The sequence below is a fragment of the Herpailurus yagouaroundi genome, unplaced genomic scaffold (assembly GCF_014898765.1).
Source record: "Herpailurus yagouaroundi ecotype Mexico unplaced genomic scaffold, PumYag 186, whole genome shotgun sequence".
Lineage (NCBI taxonomy): Eukaryota > Metazoa > Chordata > Mammalia > Carnivora > Felidae > Herpailurus > Herpailurus yagouaroundi.
The window spans coordinates 25,361,218-25,375,396 of NW_024412417.1; the positions used below are offsets into that span (position 1 = coordinate 25,361,218).

Sequence of the window (14,179 nt, forward strand, 5' to 3'; positions counted from 1 at the left end):
TCTCTCTCTCTCTGCTCCTCTCCTGCTCACGGGCTCTCACCCTCTCTCTAAATAAATAAATAAATAAACTTAAAACAAAACAAAACAAAACAAAAACACTTAGGTGAATTTACCCATGTCATTTTCCTACCTGGGTTTCTGATTGCTTTTGCCACTTCCCTCTTTCAAAATCATCCTTTAGGAACCCTCCTCTGATTAATTTCATTTTAAGCAAACAATGTGTGTAATATATTAATATATTAATATGAATTTATGGAGATTATCAGGATCTTCACATATGTGGGTACACTGAAATGAATCAAAGTTAAACTTCAAACACAGTTTTTATATATCGTAAAACAATCATTACCCAATACTCAACACTCAATACTTAATAAATGTTTTTGAAATAAACACAATTTTTATTGTTAACCCTCCTCAAGAAACTAGTATATATATTTTTTCTTTTATACAAGATCTATCAATAAAAGATTGGTTAAAGAAAAAAAAAAAGCAAAGCAAAACAAGCTGAGAGACTCCAGGACCTTTCAATCTTAGTCTTATTTTTGAGAATGGTGATTTGATTTCACCATCTCAACTCATCAGAGCCTGTCTATATGTCACAATGGTCTGTGTTTCCTATTTCTACGTGCATGAAAGTGAACCCATATAAACCATACCAACGCCATTATATATAACTGGTGGTAAAACTTTATTATTCAAGTTTAGATGTAACAGACATCTTTGCTGCCTGAAGATTGTTTGCATAAGAAATACACCAAGAACATGTTTGTGAGTAGAAATGAACATGCACTATGAAAACAAAATTAAATAAAACAAAAAAAATTCCATGTGTTGTAAGAACAGACTATTATAGCCAACATTCTAATATTCAAATCAGGACTACAAATTGAATTTTTTCTTAGCAACATGAAATCATTCCGTATGAAAGACATTTTCTGCTGGTGAATATTGCTGTAAGTTAATTTTACATTGGCATTTTGAGATGTTTCCCCCCCCCGGGGGGGCCCCCCCCCCCAATTCCATGTTGTCAAACAGTCCGCCCTAAGGAATTTGGCATTTCTTACTGTGATATTTGCCTTGTTGGTAGCCATTAAGAAACTATGGTTTTATCAGCTTTGTAATAGTTTTGCCTCTTCATAGTCAACACTATAGGCTGCCTGGTATGATATTTACAGCTCATCTTTTTAAGAAACATGACCCCAACCTTTTCTGGCCCTTGGGAACTGAGAGTTTAAATAAGCCCCTTGGCCATATAATAATACTTGGCATTCTCATGGTGCCTTTCAACCAAGGATCTCAAAGTGCTTTACAAAACAAGTACTACATTACCATTATTATTATTATTATTATTAATATTATTATTAATATATTTTTTTTCCATTTTACAGGTGAGGAACCTGAGGAACGAAAAGAAAAAGTGATTTGCTGCAGGTCATATAACGAAAAACAACCAGGGGTAGAATCAGGATCCAGTTTGGGGACTTATGGGTCCTGAAGGACCATCTTCTCTGATGAAGGCTATACGATATTTCCATGTAAAATTACTCTCGCTTTTCTCTGGTGTAGGACGGAGTGAAGCTTACAGCTCTACCTTTCCTTTCAAGAGAACCACACATTGTCCAGTTTCCATGTGTGGATCAATGTTGAATTTCACATTTTCTTCATCCCTGACTTCACACACTTCTGCCCTAGCATCTTTCAGAGGTCTTAATTACTGCAAATAATTGTGGATGATTTCTCAACAATTGCACCGCTATCAGGAACGTGTGAATCAGCTATGAAACAGTAATGGAAAACCAAAAGGAAGTGCTCTCCAAATAAGCCATCCCTCTGCCCTTGGCCAAGTCTTTCTTTTGGAAAATAACCCAGCCCTTCAAAGTCCCAATGCATGTCTTTCTACCTTTTCTCATTTACAGCTGCCTACTCATAGAATTCCACCTGACACTACCTACCTTTGGTTAGCATATTTTGTTTCATATTCTGGTTGAATTTCAATTCCACCATTTTCTCCTGTGATCTAGGGACAGTCAGCAAGCTCTCACCTACTTGCTTACCAAAGATGCCTTGCATTTTTTGCCATGACCCTCAACCCAAAGACCGTGAGCTCATGTAAACTGTAGGGAAAAGGCTGGCATACAGCACAGAAACTGACCACCAGCTTCTTTACTCCATGTTTCCACCACTGGATGACAGATATCCCCACTCTAGAATTGCGCTAATGTTCACTAACTAAATAGGCAGGCAGTTCAGAAGTCTCAAGACAGGTCACCTTGTGATGTTTTGCAGCCACACAGCAGAAGGCTAATAATTATTTTAATAGCAGTATTGATACTTTTCGATTTATTGAGAAAAATGTATATCCTCAGGCATTTTAAAATATATATACATTTAATATTTTTGGAGCTGTATTTGCATTGGATCATAATAGATTATGTGCACATGTGCAATCATAAACATAATGTGCTACCACAGGCTTCAACAAAGAGCTGTTAAAGATAATCACTTTTTTTTTCTTCTCATTAATATTACCTTAGAAAAGAATCCCCATGCTTGTTTTCTAAAATCTACCTTTACTAAAAGAGAACAGTTTAGAATAAAACATCACTATCTTAAAAGTTGATTTTTTAAAAGAACATCTCAATATGTCATGTAGAAAGAATGGGCACACTCTTTTCCTTTTGAACTACAGAGTTAACATGTTAAGGTTTAGAGCTCCATCCTTTTCTCATACACTTAGAGTCCTGTAGTGTCTCTCAATCCACATCCTTCCAAGGTGGGCTGGCTCATGATTTTTCTATCCCAAACAACAGTATGAATATATGGGTGAGAGAGGAAGAAAGAAAGAGTAAGAAAAGGAAGAATGAATGCATGAGCTGGTCCTGACCTAAAATTTGACCCAAAACTTGATTCAAAATAGAGACAAGTAATTTCAAAAGACTTACAGTTTTTCAATGGTATACAATTTTAGCTGGCATATAGTTTTCATCATAGGGGAAGCCTTTTCCAAGAGGGGAAAATCCTAAATCATCTTGAAAGTCCTTAAAAAAAAAGGATAAGTACCTAAATAGCTCATTTAATATCACATTTTAAGGCAAAATCATTTGGAAACCTTAAAACCAAATTAAAATGACAACCAACCACTTTTGTAATATATTTTGTGAGATGGAACAAAGGCTTTCAGAAGTCAAAAAACAGGGGTATTTTAGTGTCACAGTAAGTTTTCATCTTTTTAAAAAAAGCCCAACCTCTTCTCCATCAAAATATGTATAATAATGACAACAAAAATGAAAATAAAATAATCAATAATAAAAGAATATGGAAGAAGATCTATCGTGTCAATGCTATCCAAGAATATTCTACCAAAAGTAGACTGACCATAAATATTTCAAGAATAGTGATATGTATTTTCCAATGCTAATCGTTACTACTATGTCTGTCTTGAGAAAACAAAAATCAGTTGAAAAAAGAAAACAAAAACAAAAAACAGAAGGAATACATGCCAAAAATGAACAACCTGTTTGTGTCCGACACACTGGAGAAATTGTCTACCGAGTAGCTTTGCCCAAAAAGTCATACCCAAGTTAACCAAACTTCTGGCATTTTACTGATTTGAGCAGTCCACGTGTAATGTTGCTGAAGGATTGCCACAGTGCACTTCGTTACTAAGTCCTTTTACTAAGAAAATGAAAATGAAACATTGTTTCGTTGTTTGGGAAATCTCCTCTCTTTCTGAGATCTTTCATGGCCACCTCTCGAGTCTGCCTGTACATTTTGAGATGCATTCATTGAAATTCCTAAGAAAGATAAAATTCTCATCACATAATTTGAATGTTAGAACTTCTCATTCCACCTCCTCATTTCAGTTTATGTGAATATCAGAGCTGGACAGGTGAGACCAGAATAGGGCCCTTTAAAAATGAAACTGAAGCTGAAGGCTTAGTCCTGATTTCTTTTTTCTGTCTCTTTCTCTCCTTTTTTTTTTTTACATGAAAACAAAAAAAAAAAAAATGCAAGAATGGAAATGACAACACATCAAAAAGACATTTTAACTTCATTCACTAAGACAGTCACAAACTGGTTGAACTCTACCTGCCATCCAACTTTAAGAAACAAAGACCTGGCACTGGGAAAAAGAAACAAAACCCAAACAAAACAAAAACAATAACAAAGCGACTGGGAATTATGTAAAAATGAGTGCAAATGCGGCTACAGAACGCAATAAAAACATCAGTGCTGCGGGTTCCAGCAGCACTTATCAAAATAATTTCTGAAATGTTTCATCTGAAACATAGACAAAGCAATAAAAAGAGGATATATGTTTATCATTTTAAGCATAACAATGTGAGTTAAGAGCTTAAAAATTAAAAAAAAAAAAGAAAGTACTTGGAATGAATAGTGCTACCCTTTTTTTTCCTAAGTAGGCATAAAAATATTTTCATTTCCTTCTTGTTTTCCATACCATTATATCAAGAACTTTCATTTGTTTCATGTTACCGTTTACAACTTTAATGCACACACACACACACACAAAAGATATCTACCGCAATAGAAATAGTTGCTTCATTTCCTTGTTTGCTACATTTGCAAATGTAAACAGCTAGGCAGAGCCAGAACTGACTCTAATGCATGATGGAATATCTTTGTTGCATACGTACACTGTAGAAAATAATTATTCAATATGTCAGGCACCATTATTTGAAATGTAATACATTAATATTTACTAGAAAAATAAGTTTTTTTTTTTCCTATTTGTTCTCCCAACTTCTTTAATGAAATAAGTTAATCTGACAGTGCATCCAGTAGCTTGTAATATCTTCTACATCTCCGTGGCAAAAAATAAACTACTGGTTGGGACAATATAATGCAAATTATTAAAGTCAGTCCTTGTACATACATCCTTGTAGCAAGCATTGAGGCTCGACTAACAGCACCTTTAACCAATTATTTAATGTTTAGTTATTTAGCCCTATTTCCCTGAGCAGTTATGCTGAGGAGTTTTCCCTTCATGGATAGTTTTACAAAGCCTGAAGTATTAAAAGTACTATGAAGATATACTTCTAAGAATCCTATTTAATGCTACTTAACTAAACCTGTATAAATCTAATGAAGGGAGTGACTGGTACATATACCAACTATCAGTCTGTGGTAACGTAACCTTAGACGCTGCCTGGCCACAAAGTTTGGAAATTATATTTAACCAAAAGGAAATAAATAAAATACAGCAGGTTACCTTATGGAGAAATACCATGTATTCTGAACAAGTTAAGCCCATGGTCTGAACTTTTATATCCATCGAATCTTTTGAACTGAGGGGGATCCCTTTAGTTACAATGTGCCAAGTGAGATCGGTGACCAAGAGGAGGCTTAAAAAAACAAATCCAAACTGCTTCATCACATACAAGATAGGAATATCTGGCTAAAGAAAAGAATGACTACGTAAGCACTGAGGGCACTGTTTTTAAAAAGGCATATATATTGGGACAAAATGAACCTAAACTGCAAATGAAAGGACTGTTTTTGAAAGGAGTATCTGAACATCTAAAGGACAAAAATATCAGAGAGGGTGTGCATGTGTATGTACAGGCAGGGCTGGCCCAAATCACTGTGCCGCCGTCTGTCACTTTCCTCGCTGCTCTCTCACCAAGCCTAACCACAGCTCACATTTCTAGGTCTAAATCCGAAACACAGTCAATGAGAGGAGACTGATGTAAGAGGCGCCATTTTCCTTTCACTGCCCTGGAGATTAGATTTCTCCTCATCTGCCTAGGATTTCATGATACTTCTAAATTTAGGCAACAATTTATGGGTTGATGAACAAATGGACCAATGGCCAGCCCAATACTGCATTAGTATCATAATCTGTAAACCCTTTCAAATTCGAGATGGCTTTGATCTCTTCCTTTACAAACATAATAGAGTCTGGAGATACTTCTTATGGACCGTTTCCACAGTACACATTCGCCAAGATGGTTCTGACTTGCTAGGTTCTAAAACATGACTATTTACCATCTTCCATTTTTTTTTTTTTGTTTGTTTCTCACTGACCATTTGTCTCACTTTTTAATCTTGGTAACCTACTCATCAAAAGAAAGAATAAAAGAAGGGAATTTCATGTTGGATAAGGCAGGCTCTATGAAGTATTTTTTTAATAGGTCTTCATAAGACATTACAAGCTATTGAATTCCCATCAAGAAAACCTATTTCTATTTAATTGTGCTAAGTGCTAAGGTTTTACTCTTTAGGTTTTCCATTTTTTTCCGCTTGTGCATTGTTCCTATGCAGGCCCCTCTGGATATGAGTTGTGAAGTCATATTTGTCCGTGCAAAGATGCTGGCATATGCTGCACTGGAAAGGTCCACTGTCACCATGGCAACTCATATGCAAAGCATACATCACTTCATCCAGAAAGACAATGCCACAGTGCACACATTTTGTGGAAAGTTCATCTTGAGTACTTCTATCAACTTTCTCTGTTTTTACTACATTCAAGGGACCTTCACTTTTTACACTTGATGGTGCCTTTGTTTTCTCCTTGGAGGCACCGTTTGCAGTTGGCCCAGGTCTGGAATGCTTGATCGCCAAATCGAGAGGAATGTCATTGTCTGATCCAACAGCTGAAAAATGAGGAGGCAGATTGAAGGTGGGATAAGGCACATAGTTTTGGCAAGGATTTGGTAGGCCAGGCACATGACTCAAGTAGTGCGGATTCCCAGGAACGGAGAGCTTATATTTACTCCAGAACCGCAGCCAGTCAGCTTCACTCTGGAAGTCATTATGTACAAAGGGAAGTCCAAAAAGGGGGTACTGGTACTTTTCAATAGGGCTGCCTGGTGGTGAATAATTCGGGTGTTTCGCAGGTCTCATGTACTTCTCTATGGGACTGCCTCTCTCAGAACTTCCTTTCCCTTCTGATACGGATGAACTATTTCCTGGGTCTCCAGTACTTTCCTGAGGACTTTTTATCTGAATGTGCAAAGGTTGCATCCTTTTGTGAATATCCAGAGTTTGGCTGACCAGGACTGGCTGCTGAGCAGAATGGCTTTTAGTCAATGAACCCTGGGCTTCGTATTTACTCAGGCTAGGGAGCGGAATTTCTCTCTGGTGACCTTCAGTTAAATGATCTTCTGACCTCCTCTCTAAGGGGCTTCCGTTGACCTGCTCCTCACTGCCACCCCTCTGGTGTTTGTTGAGCTGCTCAGCCTGAAGTGCCTCTGGGTTAAGGCGCTTTCTTGTCCTTCTCCTAATAATCTGCTCACCGTTGTTTTGTTTAATGATGTTTAAAGGCCTGGGAGTCTGCAGAGAAAACACACACACACACATACAACACATAAAAGGAAAACATTAAAAAAATGCATTAAAATGCATTAACAATTCCTCACAAATACGAACCACGCTTAAGTTCAAAGCAAGGGTAGACTTTATGTTATAGATTTACTAAATCTCCTCCTTTTGCCCTAAGCGGGATCAGAGGGAGTAACCAAAGCACACTATTTTAGCCTAATTAAATCATGTCCAACTTCGCAGGGAGGACTGAAAACTTTAATCTACTTAAAAACAGCTTTTCCAAACTCAATAGATTTTGGAATTGCAGCACTGAGTGATAAAACTGTGTAGAAAGTTACTTGAAGAAACGTGATTTTTCTGAAATATTTCTCAACTTCTGAGTCATGCACTAAGATGTCAATACAGGAACATGGGCGATAGCCTTTATTGACAACTGTGGAAAAATTATACATTGCTACAGGCTGAACTGGGTCCCCTCATTTGTATGTTAAAGCTCTACCCGGCCATGTGCCTGTAGCTGGAGACATGGTCTTTAGGAGGCAGAGAAGGATAGATGAGGACATAGAAGGTGGCTTTCTGTAAGCCAGGAAGAGAGTGCCCCAAACAGGACCCAACCACACTGATCCTCTGACCTCAGACCTCTAGCCTCCAGAACTGTGTAAAAATACATTCTGTTGTCTAAGCCACTCAATCTATGGTATCTTGTCATGGTAGCCTGAGCTGACCAATACATGCATTCTTCTAAATAACTGCGAATGTGGATATAAAGCTATTAAATATCACAGCATAAATAATCAAAGACAAATGAACAGAATCATGAAGAAAGACATCAGGTAATCAAAGCCATATCAGTGGGAGACTTTTTCTTAACCTCTCACTTTTATTTCTCCTTGTTTAATAGTATTTTACATGCATAATCACTACAGAAGATTTTACTTGTTAACAGGTGAAGCATTTGTTTTCTGGTGAAAATACAAATTCCTTTGTAGCTTTGGTTCAAATACCTGATACGTCATTCTACTCTGTGCTCAGATCGAATGCTTTCACTCAGGTTGGTTTTTATTCAGGTTAAGCACTTTATGATTGGTATTTAGATTATAGAACTAAACTCTACAGACAAGACTATACTAATAACTTTACTTGTAGTAAAGAGCTCTTTGATTTATAAAATCAAAAGAATAAGTTTAATAAATTAATGCATATTTATAGATGAAAATTTAGGGACTTTTTTTTTAATTTTATAAAACATTTATTTATTTTTGAGAAACAGAGAGAGACAGAGTATGAGCAGGGGAGGGGCAGACAGAAAGGGAGACACAGAATTCAAAACAGGCTGTAGGCTCTGAGCTGTCAGCACAGAGCCCAATATGGGGCTCGAGCTCACAAACTGCAAGATCATGACCTGAGCCGGAGTCGGACGCTAAACTGACTGAGCCACCCAGGCGCCCCTAGGGAAACCTTTAAGTGGCTAAAACCTGATTTTTCTAAAAGATTACTTAAATCAGCAAATCATTTCTACATAGAATATGAATATATGTGTGTGTGTGTGTGTGTGTGTGTGTGTGTGTGTGTGTGTATATATATATATATATATATATATATATATAGTAATTTGTGAATAATTCCTAGAAAGAATGCACTTGAATGCAAGAGAGTATCTTTTACATGTTAAACAAGATCTGGGTCTAAATCCTTTTTGGAATGTTTCTATTGTCACAGAGGCATTTTTAAGGCAAGAAAGATAACACACTTGTTGCTGACAATTCAATTACTGGTTTCAGGATGAAAATTCCACATCCCTTGGATATACCATATTCATTTGTTGAGAATGCTCAGGTTTCTAAAGAGCTCATATTTGTATTACGGAAATATGCAGTATTTAATCTATATCTTGTAAGGAAACCGGAAATTTGCATTTGTACCCTTTTAAAATCTTTGTAACTTCTGTAACAGTCTTTGACATGGCATGTGAGCATAACCTTTATGTACTTAAATTTATGATTTAAAAAAAAAAACTCAAAACCGAAAACATCTTGTCTGTGGAGAGATGAATATTAAAATAATTATAAAAAAGAGTTTACTTTATATCATAGTTGTTAAATTATCATAACCTGGAAGAGCAGTGGTTTAATTAATTCTTGGCCTATGATTGGCCAGAGTTCAATTAAAATCATTAATGTCAGTGCTCATTAAATGAAAGCTTATTGCTGTGTTTAAATGGTGAAGGTGTAGAAAAAGTAAGTTGATGTGGTGGTGGTGGGGAGAATCTTTCTGCTGGCTATATGTAATAACTAAGGTTTTACAGTTTACCACCAATTAGTATTGTTGGCAGCATGCATTTTTTAAAGAGTGCTTCCAATGGTTCATTTATGAGGACGTTTTGTCTAAAACCGTATTCCCTGTAGCTGTAATTTATTCATTGGCTGTGCTACGAGCTATGGTAAAATGCCAAACAAAATGAAAAAGGCAGAGGGAAATAGATTTCTGTTTACTAAGTGGGGTATTCCTATTTTTAAAGGCAGTTCTTGTCAGCAGATAAACTTTCTAAATTAAAAAAAAAAATCCTTCGGGAAGTCACACACACAGATAGAGGGGGGGATTTGTGAGTTTAAACTTTATTCTAGAATTCTAACTAAAATCTGACAAGAAAGGACCGACCGGAAGGACCTCGGTGAGGCACAGAAAGAAGTCAGCCAGAGATCTGAAAACACAAAGCATCTTCGCACCTTACTCTAGCTGGGATGTGCACTGTTCAAGCCCTCAGACGCCTCGCTGGAATAAGTCTATCGGAAGAACCTAAGAGGTTTACCTGGTGTTGGTGGCTCCTAGTTCAGAACCACTCTTCTGAACGCGCCTGACTTCCAGCCCCCAAAGCAGCCAAGATGACAACTGCAAATTCTAAAGTTAAGCTGAATATAAGCATCCTTTCCCTGCCCTATATTTTATACGAGTATACATTTTTTACGTAGTTTTGAACTTTTAAGGTTTCTCCTTTCTGCCTAAACTAATTTCACCGAAGTCTGATAACCACTAGTTTGACTACCTGTTACAAAAAGTTCCCAGAAATCAATCATTTTCCTCTTTTATATCAAAAGAAGCATAATGCATCGCTAATGATCTCAAATGTATCTCCCCATAACACTGAAGGCCATTTCACCGTAAATCACATGTGTTCTCAAAGTGACTGTATTAAACTCTGCGGGAGCAGGCATTGCAAGCCAGGGAATGGTACACATCACACCACAGACCAGGCTGCTTTAAAAAGCTTTTCCTCAAACAGTCTAACAAGTTCTTACCGAGTGAAGCTTCTGGTAGAGGCCACACGCGTTGCATACATATCCGCCATTTGCATTCTTTCGCCAGAGAGAGGTCTTTGTGGTCAAGCAATTGGCACAAAAAACACCCGAGCCTCTACGCCTCTGAAACAGGGAAAAAAACACAAGGTCAGAGGTGAGTCACATGATCAGTGGAGTTAGACCAAATCAACCCAGGAGTTTTGTCTTTAGACTAGCAACAATGACAGTATAAAACCACACTGCCCATAATGAGGTCAGGTTCAATTGTGTTTAATAGGCACCACTGATTTTCATTATAATTAACCCTACAGTGATGGATGAGGTGTGTGCAACACCAAAGGCTTTTCACAGAAACAGCTTTAACTTTTTGAACTTTGGGTTTTGTGCCTTTAATGACGGCTCCTAAATGCTGAACCCTAAAATATACCTTTTAAAAGTGTCAAAACAAAAGTCAAAAGACAGAACCTGGCAATATGTTCAGTACACTTTAGAAAGGGGGGACCGCATGCTACCTGAGCTTTAACATATAGTCCAGCTTATAATAAATGTGCCATGCGAACCGTTTAAAATTAAACCTGATTTGTGTCTTTTTGTATGCCATTCATGCAACGCAAGTATGAAGAGAGTATAGCACACTCAGTTCTAGTTTTTGGTGTGCAATTGTAAACTTTGAAAGAGAACACCCTCGACTTCCCGAAGCTGAGGGGACCAGTATAAGCTTGTGCCAACTAGAAGTACAGTGTTACTGAGAACCCTCATGAGGTGCCTGCTTAAGCCAGACAACATAGTCCCATCAATGGCTGTTTATTTCATTTGCCTCAGACTCGGAAATCACAAGCGTTTCCGAATGCAAATTGATTTTAGTGGGCTGAGTTCCGAAATCACCAGATTCACAAATAATCTAGGAATATTTAAACGTAGATAATTAGCATTGCTTGTTCCATTCTTGCTATCAAGTAATGATTCCATTAAACTCACTGAAACAAAAGTCAGGCTGTGTCTGTAGGCGCAAACGCGAACAGGCAGGAAATGAAATGCTCTTGCTACGAAAAAAGACAGCCTGAATTGCAACTTTGCTCTCCTTTCTCTAGGAAGTGAAGCCTTTAATGATAAAATATTCACGTTAGATAAGGAGTGGAAAAAGTCTTGCTGGAACCCTATTTTGTTATAAATTTAGAATTACAAATACCATAAGTCAAAATTTCAGGGATTCATAAAATTTAGGCAATTTATTTAACTTGAGTCCATACTGTAGACGAGTGGTATTCTTGCCAAGAAAATACAATGGTTATAATTGTACTCTGATACATTTCAAATGGAAAGCTTTCTGCAGACATAATTTTGGCTTCAAGACTGGAACACTTTCTTGGCATTGAAAGGGCATTTGATTCATCGGGTGTTTCACAATGTATCACTAAAAAGACCTGGTGAGCAGCCAGTTCCCTATAGGGTAATTTTTCCATCCAGATGCAAGTGCTATCAGAGGCCCTCGTCAGCTAAACTAATTATGATCTTGCAATTGCTGATGCCTGCTCACTCTAACATTCGACATCCTCCATTAATCATCAATACAAGGAAAATGAATGAAACGTAAAGAAATGAGGGCTGGTAAGCTGCACAGCTATAAAAATCTGAAATGAGAGCAATAATTTAACAAGATTGGGGGAATGTTTTTAGTGTGCACAAAGTCAGGCTAACAATTGCCCTTTTCAACCAAGAACACGATTTCATTAGTGTAGCAGGTTGTGCTACTTTAGGTGATGTAATAAAAGCTAGATTTTTCACAAAGATAATCGCTTGCTCCCCTTTTCCTCCCTCTCCACCCAAGTCAGGACCAGGAACGCATCACGGTTAGAAAGACGACAAATGTTGGGTGTCAGTCCGCAAGTCCCAGATGGGACCTACTGCGAAAGTAGAGACTGCTCACTCCTGAAAATGAATGAACTATTAGATGCTATGTTTATCAAACATTCTGGGGCCCCTTTTATCTGAAGTAGGTTGGGGAGCCTAGTTAGGGTATAATTGTGAAACTTCCCCTGGGGCCATGCCATCTTTTTCCTAGATCTAAATAACACGTTTGGCAAATAAACACCAACTTGATCCACATAAAGGCAATGTAAATGTCCATTTGGAAACTAACCCACATATATGGCTGAGGCTCAAATTTGTGTAACCATTCACTCCAGCCTGCTTTTCTTTCCTTATGCCCTGGGTGCTTGACACAGCATGCCAAAGTGGGTGTAATCCTGGTTTCAGAGCGCGTTTCAATCCTTGCACAATTTTGTGCTTAATTCTCTTGCAAAGAAAATGCCCTTCATTAGTTAGAGGGAAAGTCCTAAAATTACAGCACTGGTTTCCATGGGCATATCTTGCTTTAAGGAGCACTTATGCTCGACTAAAGAGGTATATTTTAGGAAAACTATACCTTATTTTAAAGACATCAGGGGTATTCTGGATTCATTTACCCGGAGTCAGTATAGCATGGAGGTTAAAAATCAGATTTAGGAGTCAGACGACTTGCATTCAAAACATGTTTCTGCCTTTTTCCAGGTGCAACTTTAGGCAAGTCACTTAACCTCGCAAAGCTTCAATTTCCCCATCTTTAAAGTGTGAGCCTCTATAGGATGTGGGCAAATGGATGCAATTAAAACAGTGCCAGGGACACAGCAAATACCCAGTAAGGTAGCTCTTTGTCAAAGGGATTCAATTATATTTTTGTAAGAGAAAAAGACTTTTTTAGTTTTGTTTTCATCTCCTTAATCTACTTATTGACCATTTTAGAGATGCTTAAGATCTATAGTTGGATATTATCAAATGCATTTCATTTGTGTCAATCTTATCAAATATGAGAATGGAAAGTTGAGTCAGAGTGAAATATCTAGGTGTTCACACCTAGAATTCAATAGGAGCATACTTGTGTGGGGGTGGAAAGTAGGAGGGAGGTGAGAAATACTTCACATATTATCTCCCATCTACACAAATTTATCCCTTAGGTAAGCACTATACAACCTTATTTTTGGTGCACTTGGAATTTCTGGAGGCAGCAGAGAATGTGGGATAAGTGGACAGTATCCTTAGCTGTGTGATCACAGCTATCTCTGTTCCACACCTCTCTGAACCATAACATTGATGAGAGCCCTGACATGGTCCCTCTGCATGTAATGTAACCTGGGTGGACACAAAAAAAGCATCTTTTTGAAGTTATCAACATCCTTAGCCCAACCAAATGTAGAGAAGCAGTCTGTTGCCAAAGGAAGGCAGAACAGAAATCTCTCTTGCCCCACTTTTTAGGAACAAGCGTGGCCTTGTTAAAGGGAAAGAAAGGCACTGAAGACTTTATTTCATTCATAGTATATCATGCATGACAGAGTTTTAAAATATTTTGCCATTCTCCCTTGTGCTATGTTTGTTAAGGACAGAAGTCATGGCTCCTAACAGCCATCAAATATTCTAAGTAATAAGCACCTAGGACAGTGCTCTGTCTTGAGAGGCTCAACATTAATAAGTTGAAAATAATCTACTGGAATTAAAAGAACAGGAGAGAGGAGAGGTAAGGAGGGGAGAGGTGAGGAGAGGGGAGGGGAGGGGAGGGAAGG

General features: G+C 37.7%; 1 protein-coding gene across 3 annotated transcripts in view; it reads right to left on the reverse strand.

Moving 5' to 3' along the window:
* Positions 1 to 672: 672 nt before the first annotated feature.
* Positions 673 to 14,179, reverse strand: part of TRPS1 (transcriptional repressor GATA binding 1) — a 257,829-nt gene continuing 244,322 nt past the window's right edge. For all 3 annotated transcript variants that reach the window (XM_040494279.1, XM_040494278.1, XM_040494277.1), the window contains 2 exons: positions 10,584 to 10,706; positions 673 to 7,296 (listed from right to left, as the gene is read on the reverse strand). In XM_040494279.1, the coding sequence (XP_040350213.1) occupies positions 6,235 to 7,296; positions 10,584 to 10,706 (1,185 nt within the window). In that variant the 3' untranslated portion in view covers positions 673 to 6,234. The remainder of the gene's footprint in view (positions 7,297 to 10,583; positions 10,707 to 14,179) is intronic.